The sequence below is a fragment of the Cydia strobilella genome, chromosome Z (assembly GCF_947568885.1).
Source record: "Cydia strobilella chromosome Z, ilCydStro3.1, whole genome shotgun sequence".
Classification (NCBI taxonomy): Eukaryota; Metazoa; Arthropoda; class Insecta; order Lepidoptera; family Tortricidae; genus Cydia; species Cydia strobilella.
In genome coordinates, this window is record NC_086068.1 from 8,656,946 (window position 1) to 8,683,826 (window position 26,881).

Here is a 26,881-nt window from a genome sequence, read left to right on the forward strand (position 1 = left end):
GTATTTCATACCTTCCTACTAATCATTACTATCATTACCTTAATTGGATTATTTTGCCGTTAAGTTGTCTTATAGACAAGTTACGTGAACGCTTACTTGAGTAATAATTAATGAGAAGTAGTTATTGTATATTGATGAGATGTTTAACGAACCGCTCTTCAATTATTTAATTATCTTATCCATTATTAATTGCCCTAACATCTATTATAGTGGCGTGACCTGGAAGATGCCCGGCAAGAGTAAACATGGTCGCCCTGAATCTATACCCTGTATCTTTAGGTATTTAACCAAAAGTAAACTAACAATTTGTACGTTTTCGGGTAGTTATAACATTTATAAATACAAAACCGCTTGGATCTGTCACTGAACGACCTGACTTTAACCTACATTATTTGATCATGTAATGTTTTCAACTATCCTCAACTGGCTTAAGGAGCCATTTGAGGGTAGATTTTCTTTACTTTTATTTAAATACCTAAAGATACAAAGTATACTTGGCGCCGTTCTGTGGTCCAAGAGCTGGGTGTATTGGGGATGGGGTGGGAGGTTACCGAAGCTGCTCAAGACCGAAGTCTTTTGAGACAAAGATCAAATCGGGGTTGTAGTCTTTGCCTCATCTTGCAGAGTGGAAGATGCCCCTATCCTTAGCATCAAACAGCAGGAGTCGTAGCACGGTACGCTTATCACCATGCCTGTCACGTTCTAACAAGTATGTGAGTGCGAAAGTGACGGACTTAGTGATAGGGGAAACCATGCTGCGCGGGCAGGTGTAGGTCACAAAGGTCCGCCCAATGTGCAAGTGCCATTCCGTTATCGTCTACGCGATGATACCGCCAAGTTGGATGGTGGCTGTTAAAATCTCCAGTGTACAAGGAAGGGTGTGGGAAACTGAGTAAGACACTTATTGACCACTTCACTTTTGGTGGTTTGTACAAATTAGTCACTGTGAGATTTTTGACTCGGATCGTGATGGTGAAAATTTGGTCAATATCACAGGTATCTATCAGCTGAACATCATTTAGGCTTGCTCTTGCATAGGTAGCTATACCATACTTTGGGTGGTGTACAGCTTTAACCAATGTGTACCCCGGTAACTGGCCTCTTCGTTCCAGATCTGAGTCATCTTTTGCGTGAGTTTCCTGAATATTGACCACGTCGATGTTTTTCTCGTGCTTTAGCCTTTACAAGTAGTCGCTTTTGGCTAAACTTATGCCTTCAATATTAATTTGCACGATGCGTACTGAAGGTCCCACATCTCTAGTCGAAAGGCCCTGAGAAGGGCCTTTGGGAACAGCACTTCTTGCTATGTGAATTTCGCTACTAGAACAATTATTTTAGTAGGAAAGTTTATTTCGCCTTGTAGTTTGTCATCTTTAGCACCACCCAGGGGACACGTGCAGGCCTGTGGTAGGTAAATCCTGCGGACGCGATTAACAGTTGCCCCCCAATCCATATTTAGAACCCATACCTATGCCGAATATTCATCGGGAAGAAATTAAAGAAAAAATGAAAAACCGGAAAGCACTTGGTCCGGATGAAATTCCAGCAGACCTATGGAAACGCCTTGACTCAGTAGGAATAGCGTGGCTCACTAAATTATATAACACTATTTTAAGAACAGAACGCATTCCCGAATCATGGCGGCAAAGTTATCTACTTCCCGTCATTTCGCCGTTAAACGCAAGTTTGGCGAACCTAGTATAAGTTTAAAATGTGTTATACTTTTTTGAATATAAAAAAAAGAACAAGGGCGATGTGGCACTGTGTGAAAATTACAGGGGCATAAAATTGACTTCGCATACCCTTAAGGTTTGGGAACGACTTTCAAACAAACGTCTCACTAGTCTCTCTAGTATATCCCCAAATCAGTTCTGTTTTATGGCATCCAAATCCACCACCGACGCCATTCAGGCGATTAGAATCCTGATGGAAAAGCATAAGATAAACCAAAAAGACCTATACATCTAACAATCATTGATCTTTAAAAACTCTTTGATCGTGTACCCCGCAGGCTAGTATGGCAAGCTCTTCATGCTCAGAGGGTACCAGAATAGTACATACGTCTAATTCAAGACATGTATAGATGAAAATTATACTTTAACAAATTATGCTAATTGTTGTCTGCTGTAAAAAAAAAAGGATTTGGTACAAACTATAATTAAATTCAACTTTACAATGAAACTGGAGGAAGACGAGGATTATATAATAATGTAAACCTCGTTTTAGCCCTCTGCATGCTCTTTCCCTTCAAGTATTTACATTCTTAAGTACGCGAATTGCCAGAAACGTTAAAAATATCGTGTAAGTATTCTTTAACATAAAATTATACATAAGTACTTGTGAATTCCAACCACTTTGTCCAAATTGTCCAACTAGACTAGGTAAAAAAAATCTAATTAAATGTTAGTACAATCAGCATGTAAAGTAGCGGATCTGACTACGCGTCAAAAGTATCTAGGTAGGTACACCAATATCAAAGATAGATATAACTCCGTAATAGATGGATACAGTCTAAGGAAAAAACGTGCCTCGAAAATCACGAAAATTTGATTCTCGATCAGATGGCGCCACTAGTTTTGGCCTACTCTCGTATAGAGGGCGCTGACGGTTTCGTTTGTTATTTATAATTTTAACGCATATCAGTGAAAGAACATGGGTCAAAATCATATAAAAATAATTAATGCAAATAAAAAAATCATTTATCTATATTTAAATACATTTTAACGTATTTTTATAAACCTTCATTTTTAGTTTTAAAGTATGTCGATAGATGGCAGTGAATTTACAGTGGTTACAAAATTTACTATGACAGTACCGCTCTATCTTATTATATCCTCTTTGCCAATATCTAGCAGCTTAACATAAAGAAATATGCCTCTTAATGTAATCTGTAACAGATACTTAATACTTTTGAATGATGTGAAGAGATTTGTCTCTAAGTATTTGGAAAAGTTTTTCAGAGTGGCAGATACTTTTGCCCCATTATTTCATCCACTACTATTGATACTGATTGTACTAGCAGGTAGTCGAAGTAGGAGTTTCAAAGATAAAACAGGTGCCGAGTAATACGAGATATTACGGCTCTAATTTGTGAAGCACGTGCAATTACTTTATCTATAAATAACTCTCATTAACTCTTTGACCGGCACGAAACTTTAGAAGCCTCGTCAGTTGTCACTTATAAGCGTCATGGCGCATGTTGCCGAAGAAACATTCATGCTTGTAATTAAGGGTTATTTGATAGAAAGAACTGAATCTAACTAAATAGGGGTGATTCAGATTCCGGTGACAGTGTCGAGGTAATTTATGGCAGAACTCGTATTACAGAATTAACATTGCAGATGAACCGGTCGTGGCCACTTTAAGGGGCTACCTGAGGTTTTCATCGATTTTTGACAAGTTTTGAATATTTGGGTCCGTCTTTGACATCTCTAAAAATTTGTTTAAGGTTTTGATACTTTTAAATCTAAACTAATTAACACAAAATTTATGGCCAGAAAACCACCAGTTTTTTGGCCTAAAATTGTTAGCTTGATGCCAAATATCTCGAAAACAATGAACTTTGAAGTAAAGGGATACTATATTGATTAAATAAATATTCATGTTTAAAAATTACTAAAATGTAATAGTGCCCTTTTTTTGTGTACCCAATCTTACATCCGCATCCGCGTATGTGAGCCTTTTAATATCCGCATCCGCCTCGCGGATGCCAAAAAAACTGCACCCGCAACATGCTTTTCAGTAACAAAACTGCGCGCCGTTTGGCCACGATTAACCTAATAAGGTCCTCTTCGCTTCGCTCATAGCTGTACATATTGGACATTTTGGCTCTCTCAAAATACCATGGAAACTAGTTTTAACTAGTGAAAATACGTTTACGTACACTAGCGTTAGGTACCTAACTAGGCAAAACGCGGTTTTTCTAATAGCAGGTTCTCACGGTATAATATATTATACTTATTATCAATACATTCCCTTAAAAAGTAACAACCGGACTAAAACAAAATACCTACGCCATGTAAATAAACCTTAAATACCCCCAAATTCTGTTTAATTAAAGACAAAAGCTTTTGTGTCTCGAAGTTGAAAAAGTTTTAAAACAAGAGTTGGAGGAAATTACTTACTAAATTGTTCCTTTATGGCTCCGAAACTTTAAACATTGTGTTAATATTATTAATTAACAGTATTTGTTTGTGCAATTTGTTATTTGATTGTGTCCAGATATGTGCAAAATGGCGTCTGACACGCGAAGGGTTATACCCCGAAGGAAAAGGAAGGGGTGTACTCCGTTCATTTTTCAGAATAGAAATTTTACAACCTCAAAAGTAGTGGTAACTTTTATACTCCAAAATTAAATCTGAGTAACTACTTATGCACTAAATTATAGTGTCGTTTACATATTTATTATTGTACCGCAACATTAGATATCATAGGAATCCTAGCATTTCGGAAGAAAAAGTTAATATAACCACTATTTTTGTACTAATAATTACCATTATTTGTACTTCTCAAACGGTGGCACTTTTGTTCAATAACTTTTAAAAATTATTTTTCATACAAAATAAATATTATCTTCAATTTATGCCATTATCATTGCTGTGATTGAAGTTGCTTGTCACGCCTTAAACATAAGAACATTCGCAATACACTGCGTCTTAGAATAAACTTTAGTGTATTAAAAACAAAACACGTTATTTTTAAAAGTCGCTGAACAACATTTGTTGACGTTGGTCAGTTTGAGGAGTACAGCCTACAGTTTAATCTTTTGCACGTAAATATTACAGGCCACACTCGGTATATATCAGTACTATACAATTAATAAAACTCTTTTGTTTAACTACAGCACAGCTAAATCTATTTATATTTTACTATCATAATTCATAACGCTTAGCATGACTTGCGTTGTCGCGCGCGATTTCATACCATATGTCAAGCGCCACTTCAAATATGGTGTCGCGCGCGATAACGCGTCATGCTTAGCGGTCATATATGTACTATAGAAAATTCCCACGAATCTTGCATTTCATTCGAGAGATCATAAGACGAGGTATAAGCCCAGGGGCTTAGTAAAGACGACAATCACGACAATCGTACATCGAGAAACGCCAAACAAAAAAAAATTTCGGGATGACATTAAGCAAGGGCTTACAATTAAACTATCACAAAATCAAAATTCAATAAAACCGTGGTTTAAAAGAGTAACAACGAGTAATATATCAAAATTGATGCACCTATTTCTAGCCCCAAAAGGACCAAATTGTACAGTCCTACATCGTGTACCTATATATTATTTATATACGAACATAAATTATGAAGTAGATTGCAATGAAAGCAAAACTTAGCAAAAACACGTGCCGTACATAACTGTACAGATTTTTACGCAATCTTGCATTCGCCTGGTAGACATTACGGACATTAATTTGCGTGTTTACTGCTAATATTTGTTGCTGGTTTATATTAGCTTATGTTATCTTTGTATCTAAATAGGCTTCGGTCTGATTGGAAATAGGTCGATATGTGTAATAGTTCGGTGGCCTGATAAATAAATAGAAAATACCTACTCTGTGGGGGTAGCTGACTTTTAGTAGCTTCAACTGCTCTTGGTCGGCCGCCGCACAACTTGGCAAATTTTGCGCAATTCGCAAAAAAAGTGGTACAAAAATTCATCAAAAAAACCTTATTGGAAAATAGAATGAAACTTGTATGGTAGGAAAGCTGCCTTTGAGGACAGCGAAAAAAAAGTTGACAAATATTTTTTTTATTTAGGTATATATTTGTATTTGTTTTTATATTTATAGAGAAACAAACGGTCATACACAAAAATACTTTATAATAAACACAAGACCTACAGTTTCCTTAAATTGTTACTGTGCTAAATACCGTATACACATAAATTTTAACTACGAGTATAAGTTAAAAATAAAATTAGAGAAGTCACACATTATGTTATAAACTTTTATGTAAACTTTACTGTAATCTAAAGGTTTAGAACAGTGGCGAATTGTATTGCCAATCATATTAAATATATTAATAACGGGTCATTCACGTATTTTAAGTCCAAAACGCGTGGAGTGTTTAATATGTCTGTGTCTCACGGAAGTTTTGTTATTAAAACTGTATTGCTAATTATTAGAACATTTTTTTTTTCTAAGATTATATTAATACATGTTTTTATGTTAAAATGCGATAAAACGTAAAGTACTTACAAACGCTGCTCGCGGTGTAGATTATCAATCGCGAGCTTTAATTTCCTATTTCACCGACTATTTCATTTTGATTGGGTGAGTAAAGAACACCAACATGTGACCTGACCTGTTTCAAATTTTAGAAATGGAGAGGGCAATTATGCCCTGAACCCCTATGAACGTCGGCCGCTATTGTGTATACACCCACTTAAAAGGCTATTCATAATACATAATACTATAACTAATAATGACTACGTAACGCGTCCGTTAACCACCTGTGACCTTGAAGTGATCAGTTTAGCTTGAGCTCTCGTAGCACAGTAAATATAGACCCAAAGAGGCCAAGCGGATGGATATTGTCATCCGCTTTCATTGGGGGGTAAAATAGAGACGCGACCGTAATTATATTAGACATTTCGCGGTCGTGTACGGCTATAAATAGGCTCTGAGAGAAAGATAAATAATAATATGTAATGCTTTTTAAGCTTCTAAGGTCGCTACTTAGTATGCAAATAAAGCCTACTTGTGTACCTGAAATTCAAATTTTTAATGAATATTTGAATAAGGTAAAAAGTACGCATTATAATTTGAAAAATTGATGTCATTCGAACCGTCTTGATTGTCCGCTAGTTATAGGCTAGGTATATGACGCCACATTAAATTGAACATGGCGCCCTCTAGAGGTCATAAAGTCACGAACTAAAAAATGTAAATGAAGTAATGATACCGTGTTATATATTTAAGAGCTTAATTAGCACATTTCAAATATGTACATAATATAATAAGCTTTTGGTCCCGGCTTTGCTTGCATGCACTCGATAAAACATTAATTTCGGATCCGCTAGCGCTCAGGATCCTATCCGTGCGTTACCCGCCTACGGCGAAGAAAAGGGGACTCTTACCTATGGATATTAAAATAATAAAATTGTAACTGAAGTAAAGTTTCAGGCGAAGCCTGGCATGCTAGCATGCGTTTTATTCTCGCGAGCGACTCCATATTACTAGCGCGACTTCAGTAAGGACTCGCGCGCGAGAACGCAACTCATGCTAGCCGCTCTGACGTACGGAGCGCGCTACAATGCCGGGCACCGAAGGTGCCCTCATACTAAAAGTTACGCCCGACGTACGGGGCGCGCTAAAATGCCGGGCACCGAAGGTGCCCTCATACTAAATGCGTCCTAGCCCGATGTACGGGGCGCGCTACAATGCCGGGCACCAAAGGTGCCCTCATACGTCGGGCTTACGGCTACGCTACAGTGCGCTACAATGGCTGGCACCGAAGGTGCCCTAGCTCATGCGTCAGGCGTAGTCCGGCGTACGGGGTGCGCTACAACGCCGGGCACAGAAGGTGCCCTCATACAGATGTAGTGCATAATTGTTTTCCTTCGTATTTTCTCGGAAACGTTCGTATTTGTCATGCTACTTCAATCAACCTCAGTACTTTTTGTACCGAGACTGACTGAAATAGCAGTACACGTTCGTACTGTTATAGGGCGGCCTCCGTTGGAGTTTCGAAGAAAAATCTTGAATACAATTAACCCAAACAGTTTATTCAACCAAAATAGACTGCACACTTAAATAATTAAGATACTAGATCTAAGCTGAAAGAGTAAATTACTAGTGACCACGTTTTTACTATTGTTCGAATTTTATGCAGTAATATTGCTTCACCTACATTTTAGTTTCAACGAATAAGCTGAATATATATTATGAGTGTAATATATAACAGTACGTTTCCGTAAAAATACGAAGGGAAATAATCATGCACTACATTTGTACTAAGAGTCGGGCGGGCGTAGCCGGACGTACGGGGCACGCTCTAACGCCGGGTACCCACCTGTCCATATACTAACTTCCTGCGATCTTGCGCTCAAGACGCTCTCACACGAGAATAATGTAATTTGACTTCAAATAGTAAATCACGAAAGTATAACCCCAAATGAATTAAATAAAAAATAAGTTCGGAAACTAAAACCCGACTACTGAAAAATTGCGCTCTTAAAAGAATTAAACAAGAAAAAAAATCATCTCGAAATCGCATGCAGAAAATATTTTACATTTATTATCTTTTAAATTAGAGATATTAAGAGGTTAGCCGTGTTCGTATGCCACTTACCCATTTAACACCACAATACAGTAAGTAACTAAACTATCATAAGCTTTAAAGTAAAGTGCCATACGACCACGGCTATCTTCTGAATGTCTCCAATTTAAAAGATAATAAATATAAAATATTTTCTACATGCGATTTCGAGAGGTTTTTTTCTTGTATCATAGGTACTTTTAAGAGCGCAATTTTTCAGTACTTTCAGTAGTGGGGTTTTAATTTTTGAACATATTTTTTTATAATGTACTCTTGACGATTATAAAATTAATTCTTATAAATTGCCATGTAATATTATGAAATAAATAAATATCATATCATTATCATAGTTTCTCTTACTACAAATAACCTGTGTTTATGGGACTATGTTCTAACTCTTTTCTATTCGATCATATTACGAATATTGGTAAAACAAATGCCTATAACTTTGGTAGAAAACAAAACAACGTTGTAAGCTGTACTTAATGATTTAAGTGTCAACCGGAGATTAGGTTCCTTTATCTTTGATTTTCAGCAACAGAAGAGACAATCTATATAATATGTGCGAGCAAGTTACACAGAGTAATTTCAAATCAATACCTAACAAATCAAGATCAGATTTTAAAAACCTACCTACAGTATACAATAAAGTAGTCTACGTATACGCAAGCAACCACGAAGCAACCTGTATGCAGCAGAGGCGGGGATAACAATATTGTCACTAGGCAAGCCGACGCATAGATACTTAATATAACTTACATTAAGAATGATGAGAAAGAAATCCAACGTAAACAGGAACGAAGTGACCGGGTTGAAGTTTAGCTGAAACAGAAAAAACCGATTGTACTTTTCGTTTACGCTGTATATAAGTAGTTATAGTTACGAAAAGCCTATATAAAAACTTATTTTTTTAAGATAAATCTCACCGTATTAATTTCCTTCATATTTCAAAATGTTTCCTGGAACCTTTATTTTCGAGGCCATGCCCGAATTTCGATTATATAGGTATTCCCTTTTTTTCTGACTGTATATACAATCTAATCAGTTGACTTCAACAGTCTAGTTTCTAAACGATGTAAGTTACCGTTACACGGATATTTTATGGATGAGACATAATAGATAATGTTTGACAGTCAATGGACTCGCTCTCAAAACGCTACTTGTTCAGTTCAGTCCTAAATTAGGTATTCCTTTTAAGCAGGTTTATCACAAAAAATCCCGACTGACATCGGTCGTCTTGAATGCCTTTTGAACATAAATAACTGTTATATTATATATCTGATTCGAACATTGGCTATACTTTTGACATTAAAAGTGAAATTCGGATGTCAACTACCTGCTGCTGCATGACTGTCGCGACATTACTGCTGTGGCATCAATGCCATCGCTAGTTCTTTGTTTTGTGGCTGTATGCGACAATTTTCTTGATAAAAAAAAATATTATAGGACATTCTTACACAAATTGACTAAGTCCCACGGTAAGCTCAAGAAGGCTTGTGTTGTGGGTACTCAGACAACGATATATATAATACTTATACAAATACTTATACATACATAGAAACGTCCATGACTCAGGAACAAATATCTGTGCTCCTCGTCACACAAATAAATGCCCTTACCGGGATTCGAACCCAGGACCATCGGCTTCGCAGGCAGGGTCACTACCCACTAGGCCAGACCGGTCGTCGAAAAAATGATTGACGTTCGCCGCCGCATTATTACTGTCGCGATTATGAAGTTCAATCGGTCACTAATTTTATCTAGGCAAATGACATCAGTAAAGTCGTAACAGTAATGCAGCTATTGCAGCTTCAGTTGCTACCTGAATGCCGTTTATAGGTTATAAAATTAATGACATACAATCTCTTTATTGAGAATATGATAAAATCAAGGAACATAATTTTATTTTAAAGCAAAAAAAAAGTGTGTGCGTGTAATCTTTACGCGCGATTGAAGTACAATTTATTTGACGTTTATCTCTATGTGGCACTTTGACGTGCGTCCTATTGTGCGTGTGTCACTACTGAGTGTTACTTCCGTCAGAAAAAAATCTGAGTTACCCTCTAGTCGGCCTAAAGAAGTTTTACTTCAGAAATATGTTCCAAGAAAACAGAAATTAATGTCCAACGAATTTAAGTCTTAAGCTTGACTTCATAATTATCTCGCTAATATATGACGGTCCACACAATCCGATCCCTACTAGGTGTTAACAGTTCTGACCAAGGTACCTTTAACAGACGCTTATTAAAGTCAACAAGTATGTAGTGTAGACTCAACGTCCACTTGTCAGTTAACATGAGTTATGATCCTCTTGCGTAGTGCTCGAAATAAAATATAACATCGATCGGGTAATTGCTAGCTCAGCCCAACATTTCCTAGAATACATAAGACTGCACTTTAAAATTAGCGTGTTTGAAGTACCTTTGAAGCACCAATTTTATACCTAACAAATAAACAAATGAATAGACGTTTGGAACTAAATATAATAGGTTAAAACCTTGCTACTCTGAACCTCTATGTAAAAAATATGTCACATGTGTTTCTTAATTGTATACTACATACAAATTAATCAGAAACCCACTATGATGAGTTCAAAAACCGCAAATTGCAACTAGCATAAAAATTGTTTTGTTACAGCATTTTTTTTTATCTGTGTGACTGAGAATGTTATTATTGATCATTATTATGACAAAATCGATTTTACAATTACACTCTAATTTCGAATATGACTGAAAAACATAGCAATGTAATTGTAATATTAATATCAGTCGAGATGACCTTATTCGAATTGAAGTGTCAATTGCAATTTTGACAAACCTCGCATATGGCAGTTGGGGCCGACTCTAGTTTGTCTCTGAATATATATAAAAAACAACGGCTGCGTGATATGCGTGTAAATGCATGGTATTGATTTATCTATTTTCCGTCTAGTGACGTTCTGTTATCTTGTAATTATAGTTGGTCAAGCAAATCTTGTCAGTAAATGGGAACAAAAAAAAACTACTCATCCTTTTCTTTTGGGTGCTAGTACTAGTGTAAGATAAAGATAGTATGATTCTCTCTGTCTATGTTTGAAACGAGACAGTCCCTTGACCAACTATAGTATGTATAATATTAGTTTGTTTAGTTGTTTATAAACTAACAATAGCAAAACTTCGTGTAAAATGAACGATCAAGATATTTCAGAGACGCTACCATATCCGCGATTTCCGTGACAAAGAAACGATGCTCCAATGCTGGTCGTAACATGCAGTTCCTGAACACATCATAGAGAGCCTATGTGTGTAGATAAAATAGTGCAAGTAACGGTACATATAGGTAATTAGGCATTAAATCACTCGTGTGATCCTTTTACGAAACTTTTCATTCGTTTCATATGTAAACCCACACTCATTATGCCTTTCATTATCTAGCACACATAAACTACTATATTTTTTACGAAGAACAAAAGTGCCAGATCTTGTTATAATTTTTATTTACTTATAGTCAGACAAGAAATTGTAGAAAATTATTGAGTCCTCCACTTGCTACGTAACTGTCACATTTTTAACATACATGTAATAACAACATGGCAACAACTTAATGTGGAATTTTTTTACACATACATACATGCATACATATATATAATCACGCCAATTTCCCGGAGGGGTAGGCAGAGACCACGGATTTCCACTTGCTACGATCCTGATCTTTCGCTTCCTTCACTTTCATAACATTCCTCATACACGCTCGCCGGTTTAGCTTACTCAGCGTCGTCGGCAAATTGTATGCAAAGATATTGATTGAAAGAAACCGATGACAAAGTATGGAATTTTTTTAGTTTTATTTAATTTCTACTATTTTAATTCGCACTGTATGTGTTTCTATTTGACTGACATTTAGGTAGAGTTCTTTTAAGCCAACTTTGAACCTGCTTGAATAGAAACTTTTCATTCAGTAAAAAATTGTAAAAATATTTTTGTTTGTTGCATGAGCGAAATGAATATTTAAGCTTGTGTCCAATGAAATGCCTACTTATTAACTATGCTAGATCGTCTCAAATAAACATCTTTCGGCAAGTCTCGCCATCAATATTAAATAAGAATTAAATATGCGCTATTTTATAAAAATAAAATTTAATAGCTATCAATAGAAATAAAACTATGAAAACGGATTATATCGCGTATATTTATAATGGGATGTATTATAAATATACGCGATATAATCCGTTTTCATAGTTTTATTTCTATTGATAGCTATTAAATTTTATTTTTATATATTGAATGTATATTGAATTTATAATACATCCCGACGTTTCGAACCCTTTACAGCGTTCGTGGTCAACGGGTGACTGAGGAAAAATTACAAAGTGCAAAAATACCCACATACTAAAAAAATGAACAATCATAGACTACAAACTTTAAGGCTGGTTTTACATGCAAAAACGGTTCATAAGGCTAGTTATACACTACAATTATTTTCAAGTAAAGATATATATTTATACGCGATAAAAAAAAAAACTTATATATAATCCGTTTTCATAGTTTTATTTCATGAGTAACTATCGCGGTAACCGAAGACAATATTAGCTATCAATAGAGTTGAAAATTATAACAGCCATATAAGGCTGCGCATGCGGTAAAGGGTTAAGTAGGTGAATTTAAGTTACATATCAACTACCTAGCTTACATAAACTTATAGGAGCCTCATCTGCCAACAAACCACTATGTGGTTTGTCAGAAGAATATATTATGTAATTGGTTGTTAGCAAGATCTGTGAATAAACGTTTATTTATTTATTCTTATTTACTTATCTCAGATTTTTTGGTTTCAAACAACCTCATATTAAGATAGTTTATCGACATAATATACATTTATACAGGGTATTAAAAAATCTGCCCTATAAAACTTCATACTAAATCGATTAGTAAATAAATAAAATCAAAAACCGCGGGCTTAAAATTTAAGCGCGCGGTTGTACGCGCGATAAACGGCGCGTTAATGGCGGTGCGTTTGCCGCACACCATTTTATACGAGATAATTTAATGACCATATATTGTTTTACGCGGTAAACGCAGCGGTAAAAGGGCATTGTCATCTTTCCTACATTTCGTTGATGGCATGCGTCCGACGCTTTCGCAAAAAACAACCGCGCGCTTTGCTTAAAAGTTTGTTTAAATACATTTTTTGGTTAGCTACCTACCTATTATGGGTACACATTCATTGTAAACCTTTTAGATGGCGGGTATAAAGTTACAGAAGGCTATTTTATCGCGTTATTCTTAATATTATCTCTGCCAGTGTAGTAGTGTCAGTTATCCTTTATACAGGGTTTTCTTCAGGGTATACTAACTGTACTATGGTAAATAATGTAGATCATTGTAATTAACTTTTGCTAAAAGACCAATCCTGAAAAAATGAAAAATTAAATAAAATAGCTCATTTATTTCACATAATGTTATTCTCATAATCGTAAGTCATTCAAAACGACCTCATATTCGAGTATGGCCGAACGTTGAACAAACACCTACACCTATCCCACTAAACATCTATTACCGAATCTCCGCAATGTACAGGGGCTTGAGGATCTCCATAAAGTCGCTATGGATCTCATCTCGATTGCACCTCCCGCGCTATCATGACAAATACAAAAGACAAAATACGTACAAATAATTCGTCTTAGCCAACCGTAGATATTAAATGTACTATTTCTATCTAGTAACATTACCTTAAAAATCAAATTATAATTTTAGTGTTACGATTTTTTTTATATTAGATAGCCTACTTATATGTATAAAGTAGCATAACAACAGAATCTAATACGATAAGCACCCTTTAGGCATTAAAACGCCACGATTTGTGCTGATTTAAAATAATTGTAAGCGCAAAAAGATGTCGGAACTTGATTATAACGTAGGTATATTTTCGTAACACTGATTTCATGAATGTTGCAAAACAAGTTAGTTAATTCAGATATGTTGAAGTGGCCTATTATTTATTATTATCAATGGTAAATACTTACCGTTTGTAAATAGAAGAGATAAATGAGATTGACCATCTCCACCATGGTTTCAAGAACCATGGCCACGACCCAGGGTAGCAGCATGAATTTGAGGTCCTGCAATCAATTGTCAAATTACAGTAAGAGCCATACAATAACGGCTTACATTGTATAAAATTTCTTTACACTGTGACCAAATACAGGTATTCATATATGTAGATATGCAGAACTACATTTTATTTAGTGCAGATAAGTATTTACTTATATAGGCTTCAAATTCCTTTGACCTTAAGTAGTAAGATGCGTTTCGTATTGTACAATCGGGGATATTCCCGATGAACCACCTTAAGGGCAAAAATCGTTTAAACGTCTTGCATGGCCCCTAAAAATGTGGGTGTTGAAAAAAAAAGGTTAGCGTAGGTAAAGTGTATTGGCATTCATTGCCTTTGTGACGGCCGGCATTTGCAAACTAAGATAAGGAATCCAAAATGCATCCTAATTGGTTATCTTTGGGTAGTCGAAGCTTGGCCTAAACAACAACAACTAATAAACTGTCCTTGCTACCTATTGTTTGTCTCATTACCTGTTTTTACCCTTCTCATTATTAACATAAAGAATCCTAAATGCATCGTAATTGGTTATCTTGGGAGGCGGAGTTTAGCTCGCTCGTAAGGATCGAGGTAAAAAAAAATCTGAAGTGGTTCACCGGTAATGTCCCCGATTGTGCATAACATTTTTGGAGGAAATTTGTGTGAAACTAAAAAATATTAAATAAAAAGCTTGATAAAAGAGATATGTCTCTATATGAAGAACAATTAGACTGTCACAGATAAAAGTATAACTGTAAACTGTAGATATATTTGTATATACATATTTAAATATTGGCTTTTATGTTCATTGTACACTTATTTTATTTTTAAGGCGTGTATTGTTAACATTTTTTGTTATGAAATTGAAATCAACTTGTAAAGTTCGTGTTCCGCTCCTGTTTTCTCGCCGCAAGAACTTATTTTCGACTTCGCAGCAACTTAAAGGACGGAACACCCTTGTTTAAGTTATGTAAGTTTAATTAACGGTGAGATCGGCCAAATGGCCCAAAGGCGGGCCAAGAGGCAAGTCAACAGTTCGCAAGTTACAGACGTACCTATACTTAAGTAGACCACGCAAATCTTCATCAGGCAGGGCTTTTCGTATATATTTGTGGTTGAGTCTGTTTCAGAAGTCAAATGATTATAAAGGGATCCGTGCCAATGAACCAAGATTTTTTAGCAGTACTCTAGAACTAAGCGTATCTCGTCTGTCCGTTCCTCAACTGACTCGGGTGGACTGACCACTCAACGCTTGGTTAGAAAATTAGGCGGCAATCGCCTTCGAAAAACCTGTGTCTGCCAAATCGTCTGATTAGAATGCCAAAAAGCCGAATCCCTGCAAGCTCAATTAGAGTACAATCGGGTCAACCGGGACAGAATAAACTAAGTAATATTTCACGTATATCACTCAAGGTACGTTTTAAGATCTATTTAAATATATGTCTACGACAAAAGACGTTAAGGTCTGCTGAAGGGCCCCAATGGGCAGGTCGACTTGAAAATTAACGGGTAAACACCAAATAAAGGTATAAAATTAATCCACCGTAATTGGCTGTATCCCCTTTAGCTTTTTCAGGGGAAATTATTTAACTACGAGTTTCAAGTGCTCAAGAGCTCGGGGAGCCCAAGACGGGATTTTTGTAGTTAGTCGAGCGTTAATTAACCTTTAAGGCTACGGAATTTCTAAACTTAAATAAATGATAACATCAATAATCAGCAAATACACCTCCAGACCCTCCAGTATATAAAAAAAATCAAACCTTTGACTATTTTTAATTCTTTCTAAACAACATATTAAAATAGCGTGAAACATTACTTTTTATTAATGGTATCACTCGATCAGGTTTGTTTTGAGGATCAAATGTCTGTATGGGATCCATTGTCTTAAAGCAATACAAAAGTCACAAATGATGATATTATATATATGAAAGCCTGGCACCCGCACTTTACTGACGAAACACTTCTAACAAATAGGGAATATTACGCGAAACTCTGCGCAGGGGGCGCCACTACCACAATCTGAGGGTCTATCACAAAACAAGAAAATAGAAATTTCGTTATCTAACATCTCTGTCACTCTTGCATTTTCGAGTGATAAAGAGACAGATAGCGAAATTTCGGATTCGCGTTTCCCGGTAGGTCCTCTGTAAACAAACCGCCTTGATGGATCACTGTCATAATTTATTATCTATGAAATCTTGTTAAAATCAGTTAAAGGTACAGTATGTATAAGTTACTCTATGGTTTAAAAACTGTAATAGATGTCATATATTAAAGAAAAAGTGACGAAGCCCTCCAGTGGTGAAGGCCGGATTCGAACCGGCGTCTTTAGCTATCGCAGCTAACGCCATGAACCCCTAGGCCACCCCGCCACACGCGGAGTACAGTTTTTAATTTATATATAGTAGTGTGACTACTTTAAAAAAAAAACAAATCAAAATATTTAATAAAATAATTTGATTTGTTCTCAAACTTGTTTACTCTATGGTTTACTAAAAAGGCCAGTCCTACACTCTGGTGGCAGAACATTACAGTAATATCCCCTATTCGTAGTCTCGCGAAATTAACTGTAATATTAGTTTAAGCTGATTTTCCTGTGTCACTTACGGTAGTTGCAAAGGGACTGGGTATTTTGAATGGATGATTTTGGAATTATTTACTTAATACCACATTAGTTTAACAACTTCGGCAATTAACATACCTTTTTGATCCATTGGACTGACCTTTCCCAGGAAATTACCTTTTCCTTAAAGCCATTAGAGAAATAAGTTAACGTGCAAAGGGTTTTAACCCCAATTATACACATTACCTAACCCAGCCCAAGAGATTGTAAGTTAATATTATCACAGGCAAAATCACAGCTGGAAAGATGTTTAATTTGTAACAGTATAAGTATATGTAGTAAGTTATAAATTCGAAAAAGTTACACCACTGTGGGGCGCTAAACGTTACGCGGACAAAATTAAACAAGATAACAATAAGTTGCTCACTTTAAAAAAAGGGTAACGCGCCTTTCACCAACAACAATAACCGCTGCGTAGGATGTCGCTACACTCGCTACATATCGAAATGTGATTGCTACGGGCTACGGCGTAGCATTCGCAGCACCCACACAGTGAAAAAAGTGCGAGAGGAGTATTCTGATTGTAATAATAATAGATTACGAATATGGATGACGACACGTGGTTAATTTTATAACAAAATCTAGTAAACTAGCAATTACACAATACGATGATTGATGGACGGTCACCAGTGTTCGGAAATTGTCGTAAACAGCCAATTGACTCTTTTCCGTTGACCGATGTGCAATATTTATCGACGGGTACTGAGAATGACAAGAATAATATTGTGACCTTTTTTGTTCGTATAATATTTATGGTCCCTTAAATATACATGTTCATCGAAATAATGGTGTAACTTTGATAACCGGTCTGGCCTAGTGGGTAGTGTCCCTGCCTGCGAAACCGATGGTCCTGGGTTGGAATCCCAGTAAGGGCATTTATTTGTGTGATGAACACATATTTGTTTCTGTCATGGTTGTTTTCTATGTATATAAGTATGTATTAATCTATATAAGTATGTTTATATCGTCGCCTAGTACCCATAGTATAAGCTATGCTTAGTTCGGGGCTAGGTCGATCTGAGTAAGATCTCCCCAATATTTATTTATTTATTATATTTAAAGAGTTCAAAATACATATAAAGTATCCCTTTATAACGGTAAAAAGAGAATGAGGTTACTACGTTAGAATTAAACATGAGGATTAGGGGTGTGATAAATTACGGTATACATATATCCAAAGTGAAGGGACGCGTATTTGATATTCAATTCAGTTAGATAGATAGAATACGCGGGGAAGTGTGTGAGCTTTGTATAAACGTAAAATAAAGCAAGGCAAACAGTTTTCAGGCATGCGATTTTCAAACTGGTTTTCAGGTTCTTCTCTCATGGTAAAGAATGTATTTAGCATATGTAGGTACTCATGAAACAGCAAAGTATATTTCCATTTGAGTTGATAAAATACTACTACTAGTTTAGCCTACGCTCATTTTCAGTTATTTAAAGTAGTTGAAAAGCCGGGAAAGTGTTGACGAGGTGACCAGGAGGAAGGTTACCAACTAATTGTGTTATGCGTTTGTGTTGCTGTGTCATGGACGCTAAAAGGGTTATTGTCAATAAATTGATATAGATGTCATATACTAAGAAAAGGACAACCATGACCTCCTATGCCCAAGGCTGAGTTTGAATCGTCTCAGCCATTTTCGGGTGGCTCATTCTACGAAAGTTTCGTTCACCTTATAACCGTGACCGCATGGTAGACGAAATGTCTGTGGACTCAACAAACTTTACAGGGGCATTTCCTTTGTGACAGCATTATGCAGAAATCCCCAATTGCTTTTCTCATGGTGTGTCAAATATTGACCATAAGTTACTTTATTATTCTGAGACGGCGGGTTTCTACCGAGAAATCCGTTTTTCGAAATGTGTCTAAATCTTTGTCAGTCGATTATTGCAAGAACAAAATATAGAGATAGACATAATTATGTAGCTACTTTGCTAGACAACGGATTTTGCGTTACACTATAACCCTGGCCATCGACGTCATCGTCCCAATTTCCTGAGTATAATTATATACAATATACAAAGTTGCAAGGCTTATTAACACTGCTCAGAAAAGTTTATATTCCATGTTGTAGGAAGTGTACAATCAATTTTATTTTCCTAATATGATTTTATATTCTATTTACTAGCTATAATATTTATTCACTTACTTTATAAATACCGAGAATCAGCAGGCAGCAAGAAATGAGGCCAAGCGTGCTGGTAGCCAGGAGAGTTATGTTCAGTGACACCGTTACTGCAACAACCAATACTTAAGTTCAGATTGGGTAGGTACTTACTAGGTACAGTCCAAATATTAAATATCGACACGGACAAAGTACCAAAAATATGTACACGCTACCTTAATATACGGTATACGGGCAATAAGGTCGTGTACCCTTATTTTTGGCGCATCTTATGACAATTATTACCTTGACCACAGAATAAGGTAATAGTATAATTATCCTTGACTGTACAATCGCGGACATTCCCGGTGAACCACCTTAAGGGCAAAAACCGTTTAATTAAACGCCTGGAAGACGGTCAGGCGATATCATAAAAGTATTAAATGTGATGACCAATTAGCATGGCACTTAAAAATGTGGTTGTTGAAAAAAAGGTTAGCTCAGGTAAAGTTTATTATAGTAAATATTATTTATTATGGTGTCTGTGACGGACGGCATTTGCAAATTAAGATAAGGAATCGAAAATTCGATTCCTTTGATTAACCAATTAATTGGTTATCTTAATGGGAAGGTGAAGCTTAACCTAAACAACAACAAGTAATAAACTGTCCTGTATATTGTTTGTCTCGTTACCTGTTTTTATTTTATCCTTTCCATAAATATTTCGTTTATCAAACACAGTCATTACATTTAACACATTCACAATAAAGGCCCTTTCCATTATTAAGATAAAGAATCCTTAGTGCATCGTAACTGGTTATCTCTTTGGGAGGCGGAGTTTAACTCGCTCGTAAGGATCAAGGTGAAAAAAAAAGTGGTTCACCGGCAATGTCCCCGATTACCTGAGTAAAATGTAGTGGGGCTTCTTGAAACTCGGGAAGTAATTGGGTGGGTCAAATGTTTTTTGTTATTACTTTGTCCCATCTACCAGGAGATAACCCTTACATAGTGTGTTGCAAATAGTGTTAACACTCAAAATCAGCCATACCCATAAAGTTTACTTTTTTAACCGGCTTCAAAAGGAGAAGGTTCTCAATTCGGTTTTATGTTATGTCATTAATATTATTATGAAATCACGCTATCTTTTGCTATTCGTCAGGATCATCAGTATCAGATCACCTTAATCTAAGGCGTTTCAAAGAAATCATAGACCTCATACAGAAAACCCAACCTTCATTAATTAGGTTAGGTCCGATACAGTGCCGCTATCCTGATTCGCTCACGATGCCTTTCCAGGTCACTTGGGCGCGGATGCGGCTCGTTTCACAAATACAAACGACACCAAGGTTAGGGTTGACACTTAATCTTATTATGTAATTTACTTAAACGACAGGGAACGTTATGAATTTAAATTTGATGGAGTTAAATTAATTACATTTTGCATTTTCAATGTCTTTTTTCGACTTTGTGGAAATAATTTACTACAGGAAAAATGGAAATAATGAAGTTCGATGACTCATTAATAATCTCAGGAAACGGAAACGTAGGTGTCATTTTTAAGTATACTTACTCTTGTTTCTGTAATATTAAAAAAAGTTTTCTGAAAATAGGTATACATTAAATCTAAACAACAATACAGTAACAGCCAGTACTTCGTTTTATCTTCTTAGATTGTTCGTTCAAACATGGTGCAAACATAGCAGTGTTTTACCCTGTTACTTTTAATAAAATTACTAGACTGGTAGCGTCTCAAAACTGTTGATATCGGTATTATTGCAGAAGTTAACAATTACACAGACAAGAACATATTTAACCTACCTATATAAATCTCAACGTTACTTAAGTACCTACGTTATGTTATGCAATTTACTGAGAAACGTAGGTAATCAAATTCAGAAGCAGCGCCTAGTCAAAACGTCTTATCTGCATACGAATCTCAAAGCTGACAAACGATTTAAATATTGCCTTAGGGCGGGGAGTGGCAACCCTCGGAGACTTTCATGAAATGTGAAGATACATTTTTACCGCATTGAATTAGAAATGTTTTCCCGGGGCCGTTTCACTGCGCGACGTGTCGGTTGGAAGTTTCTCGAGTTTTTTTGTGATAACACATGTTTTTATTAAAGGCTACGTTTAGAGACATGTCGCGAAGAAGTAAACTGGAGCTAGAAAATTTGAGTTTTAGAAAACTACGAATACCTATATGATTTTTTTAATGTCGTGTTACATGATGTGAAGACATTTTATAAAATTATATGCTACTGCTTTCATTAATTTGTTCACAGCGAAAAAAATCACAATGTTAGCTTTTACTGTGAAGCTGCTTCTACTTTGGTTTAACTACAGACTTTTAGACAAATAGAATAGATATATTTTTATATGCATTTTAACATTAGCTATTCCCTGTTTATTTTCCACATCCCTCTGTTGCTTTCGCCCATCATAGCCATCAGTCTCATTTAGTTACATTATTTGATGATCATTTCATTGACACTTATGGAGCGGATATGGAGTGTGCAGCATATATATATGCTCTATACGCAGCATACCGGGAAAACTAATATGCTACATGCTGCGACGTAGTATTAGAATAGCTTAACAGTAAATGAAATAAAAATTGCTATCACAAAATTACAGAACGTTGAAAATGGCCTGAGTGGCTTCGAGAAAAGGATGGTACGCCGTGCCTCTTTGTTTTGCTCGACTCGTTTCATTGATAGATAAGACAAAACAGTAATAATTTTTAGAATAAGTGAAACAAATAATATCGCCTTTTTGCTCGGTTCGAATCAATTTACTACCATTCACTCTTTATTAAATTCCATTTCAAGAACGAGGCAGATAACAAAAGAAACTCGAACATCGTGACAATCTCGGAACGCCAGGGGCGCATATCGTGTTACTAAAATATATCGACTGAACTCACGTATCTTAAGCTACCAATTTTACAGGAAACAACCTTCTTACTGTCACGCAAAGTTGATATTTGAACAAAATGTAAGTTGAGATGCGAGGTTTAGAAGGGAAAGAGATGATTCGATCGTGAGAGCGGTTAGGGCACGTAGTGGGGCACGTTTCGCTCCATGCATATTGTATGCGTGTCTCAATCCTACGAGACGGGCCATTATTTCAATAGGGCATTGCATTTCCGGGCCAAGAACGCTCTTGAGGCACTCATGTCTCGGGAGCAGAGATCGATTAAAAAAGTTAATTGTCAAATTTTAACCGCAAATAATTTAGTCGACTTAACATACGATTGAAATTGACAACCTGAATATTAATCGACAAAATTTTCGATTAAATCTCGATTGAAAGTTGACAGGGGGTAATTTTTGTACGTAAAAAAATAAAGGTCTTTTGTGCAGATGACAGCCACAGTCGTAAAAGTCGTCATGGAAAGCATTTTATACGTTTTATACAGTGCCGAAAATAGTCATCATTTTCGAAATCAGCACTGCATAAAACCTATAAAACGTTTTCCATGACGACTTTTATGACAAAGTCCATGGCCGCCACCTTAGATTCCAAAACAGTAATCATTTTCGAAACCGGCACTCCTAAAAACCTATAAAACGTCATCCTTGACGACTTTTCTGACAAAGTGCATGGCCACCATCTTGGATTCCAAAATAGTCATCATTTTCGAAATCGGCATTCCATAAAGCCTATAAATCGACATACATGAATACTTTTATGACAAAATGCGTAGCCACCATCTTGGATTCCAAAACAGTCATCATTTTCGAAATCTGCAGTTCCGAAAACCTATAAAAAGACATCCATGACGACTTTTATGACAAACTGCATGGCCACCATCTTGGATTCTAAAATAGTCATCATTTTCGAAATCGGCACTCCATAAAACCTATAAAACAACCAAGATCATATTTGTTCCTAAAATTAATCGAGAGAAAATTTGTCGAACAATTAATAGATTGAAAATTTTTGTCGCACATGCGCCAAATATACGAGTACCTATTGATTTAAATAGCAGTACGTGTCACTCGCAAAAATATACAAATTTCTAAGGCGGCGGAAACTCGAAAAAGTCCATAAATATTTACTTATAGACGTATTGGAACATCATATCGGTACACTGAGAACAAAATTCTGAGCAGTATTACTAATTCAATAACATTTTCGCTAACACATTTCGGCAAAACTATAGGTTAGTGAAATATTTTTAGTCGACAATTTGGAATATATTTAACGGAATTCGCGGTAAAAATGTGTACTAAATAGTTGGGATAGCTTTTTTAAAAATTATGAAAATCTAAGCAAAAAATTGTGCGTCCCTAAATTTAATTTACTCTAGCTTCTATTTCCTTATGCGTGCTTATTAGCCCGATTTTTATTTTGTTCTTTTTTTTGACAGTTACGATACAATTTTGTGAATAGATAAAATTCCCTATCCAGCCTATTCTGTGAAATTTATACTGTCCTAAAAAATCTTCCTCTAAGATAAGTTAAAACCACGTAAGAATAACATTTTTTTTTGTCCCGAATAGGGATTTACCGCCCAGAATTTTAAACTTTCCACATATTATGAAAATCTCACAAAAAAAATTGGCAACAATATAAATCGACCCTATTATTAAATGTACCTGAGTATTGCATTTCGTAGACCGTTAATTAATACTTTAAGACTATAAACGAGAAACTAAATGCATCCTAAAACGTTACATCGAGCGATACAGCTTGGCACCCGTATCAGATTTGAAATGTCGTATTTGGCATGTTTTGGAATTTTTCTGAAGCGAAATTCAATTTTTGATAGTGTTGTGGTACGAATTTGACACAATTCGTAGTGCTTGTACTGCGCGCCAATATAAGTGCGATATGATTTATAACAGCGTCTCGCGCTGTGCATTTCGCGCACCGATAGGTGCGAGCGATTTTTAAAATCCGAATACTGCTGATTATACTGATTATATCGAGGACATTTCAGTTTCTGAGTGAACTGTTGGTTGAAACTAATACAAATACAAATGAATTTATTTCATTCCGTTTTACAGCTGTTCTTAGTTGTAAGGGATATGTAGTAATTAGTCCATCTTAAGTATAAAGAGCAAGTATTAGGTAAGTATTTATCTACCTACCTATATATACATTGTGCAACAATTTATTGGTGTAAGTATTGAAAAAGGTGCGGGTAGAGCTTACTGGATTTAAACCCGCCCTTGGTCAGCTAATTGGAAAGGTATTAAGATTATATTAGAATATATTAGAACAATATTTTTTCTACGGGGTACTTAATATAAGAACAGAATAACATATTTATGTTTCGTGTAGTTAGTATTTACCTAAAAAGTTAACTTTATGAACGCATCCCTCACGGGGGTGGTCACGTGTGTATTCTCGAACTCCTTTTGATGATTCAAGTACAACTTTTTAAGCCTGGGTTTGAACTGTTGGATACTTCACGCACTTGGGGGGGGATATCGTTTCAAATCTTGGTGGCAGCGTAGCGAAATGACCCCCTGAAGGCGGCCGCACGATACTCGGGCGGTACCAGCAGCAGCGCATGGAGGGGTCAGTGCGGGCGTGCGGAGTCGGCCACGGCTGCGCGCCGCAGCTTGTCAGCCAGCGCACGCGACGATTGCTGTGCTAATAATACGCGGAACGTTGCGCACGCGAGGTGGACCCGCCGCCGCGCGGACATTTTCAGTGAATTTAATTGATTGAGCGCTGGAGTTATACGATCGCGACGCCCAAGCCGCTCACTAAATCTTGCGCAAGAATTTTGAACTTTTTGTATACCCTGACTAGTTTTCTGGGATATACACGGGCCGTAGACTCTGTCGCAATAATTAAATCGTGACAAAATTGAAGATTCGACTAGCAGTCGTCTCACTTCAGCACTAAGGAATTCATTTATTTTATACAACGACTTGATAATGTATTTCACAAAAATCTCAAAACAAAATAATATATATAAAAAATGACCTAAATATTTTTTTGCAGAGACCGCAATCCTTTTTATCCTGCAGGCATTTGCTTTGCAGACAGAGAACGGGGAATTCTCCGCATTATTCATCGTGTTGACACAGATTACACAATAAACCACGCCAACTACGCCACTCTTATACAATAACTTATTACCTACATTTCTTGATTAAATAATTATTATACTTTTACTATATTTAATTGTCGCTAATCCTTATAAGCAAAAAAGGTTAACTTATTAGTTTGACAGCTGCTAGTCGTATAAGTTCTAAGAAAGAGCTCCTTCCCACCAAAGATAGATATAACTCCGTAATAGATGGATACAGTCTAAGGAAAAAACGTGCCTCGAAAATCAAGAAAATTTGATTCTCGTTCAGAGGGCGCTACTAGTTTTGGCCTACAGTCGTATAGATGGCGTTGACGGTTTCGTTTGTTATTTAACAATTTTAACGCATATCAGTGAAAGAACATGGGTCAAAATCATAAAAATAATTAATGCAAATAAAAAAAATCATTTATCTATATTTAAATACATTCTATCGTATTTTTATAAATCTTCATTTTTAGTTTTAAAGTGTGTCCACAGATGGCAGTGAATTTACTGGGGTTACAAAATTTACTATGACAGTACCGCTCTAGTATAAGTTACTCTATGTTCCCACTGACGTCCAGCTTTTTGCGGGTACGGTTTTCTGCAGTTTTCTGTAGTATGCGTGCAGTATTCCGCAAAAAGAATGCTCGTGTCAACCTCACTATAGTAGTACGTATACTACTAAAACGGGATCCAGCAGAAAACCGTACCCAAAAAAAACTGGACGTCAGTTGGAAAGAGCTCAAACTGGCATTAAGATATTTCAGGTCATAGGTAAAATGCGGTAGGTGGTAATAATGAGTTTTTTTGTGCAGTTGCGTAAGTACAGTAGTATATGAGATATACTGTGATAATAAATACCACTAAACTTAGTGATCGGCCTTAGTTCTCCTATATTTAAACTGCCGTTTTATTTATATTAAATCACATTTAGAAACGGGTCTATCGCGAATTTATTTTTGTACCTTTATTTACCGACGTTTCGACACAGGTTTCACTGGTCGTGGTCGCGGCTAACTGACGTCCCAGCAAAATGTCAAAACAGAGATTTGTGTGGCTACCCCACGAAAAGTGCATTTAAAGTTCAAGGTAGACATCACATTTTCAAACCACCCACTACACATAAAAGTTAATTATTGTCAATAGTCCGACACACAACACTTACAACATCCGCGCACACATCCGAAGATAGATCCCTCGGCTTTAACTTCTGGATCACTGGTCCCCAAGTTGCCGATAAGTTAAAACCATCTTCCCTATTAAAATTTCTGGGGTGCTTCTTGATTTCAATCGCTTCTCGCACAACTCGAGGATAATAATGGCGTTCAGTGGAGACAACTTTTGGTTTATAAATAAATTCGCGATAGACCCGTTTCTAAATGTGATTTAATATGTGTTTAAACCGCGAAAGTTTTAAATGGCGATTTATTGTGCTTGGATAATAATAATAGGTACTACGCAGTAGGGTAAGCGGGCCCAACGCGGGTAAGTAGTAGTAGTAAATCACTTTATTGTACAAAACAAAAATTGTTAACATGAAATTCATATAAATTTAGGTACAAAGGCGAGCTTATCCCTATAAGGGATCTCTTCCAGCTAACCTTAGAGTAAATGAGTGGAAAATTCAAATTAGATAGATAGACAAACTTACAGAACGTACAATAATATTTAAAAAGGAAAACTACAATATTAACGTCTACGAATAACTAAAATACATCAATAGCATTATGCAATAAAATAAATATGTACTAGCATACATAAATATATAGTACTGAATAA

The 26,881-nt window shown here is 36.1% G+C and overlaps 1 protein-coding gene across 1 annotated transcript in view; it reads right to left on the reverse strand.

Annotated features, from left to right (window-relative positions):
* Positions 1–26,881, reverse strand: part of LOC134754391 (uncharacterized) — a 70,109-nt gene that overhangs the window by 39,220 nt on the left and 4,008 nt on the right. The window contains exons 3-5 of the mRNA XM_063690696.1: positions 19,111–19,196; positions 14,270–14,365; positions 9,028–9,090 (exon numbers count right to left, since the gene is read on the reverse strand). Coding sequence (XP_063546766.1) covers positions 9,028–9,090; positions 14,270–14,365; positions 19,111–19,196 — 245 coding nt within the window. The remainder of the gene's footprint in view (positions 1–9,027; positions 9,091–14,269; positions 14,366–19,110; positions 19,197–26,881) is intronic.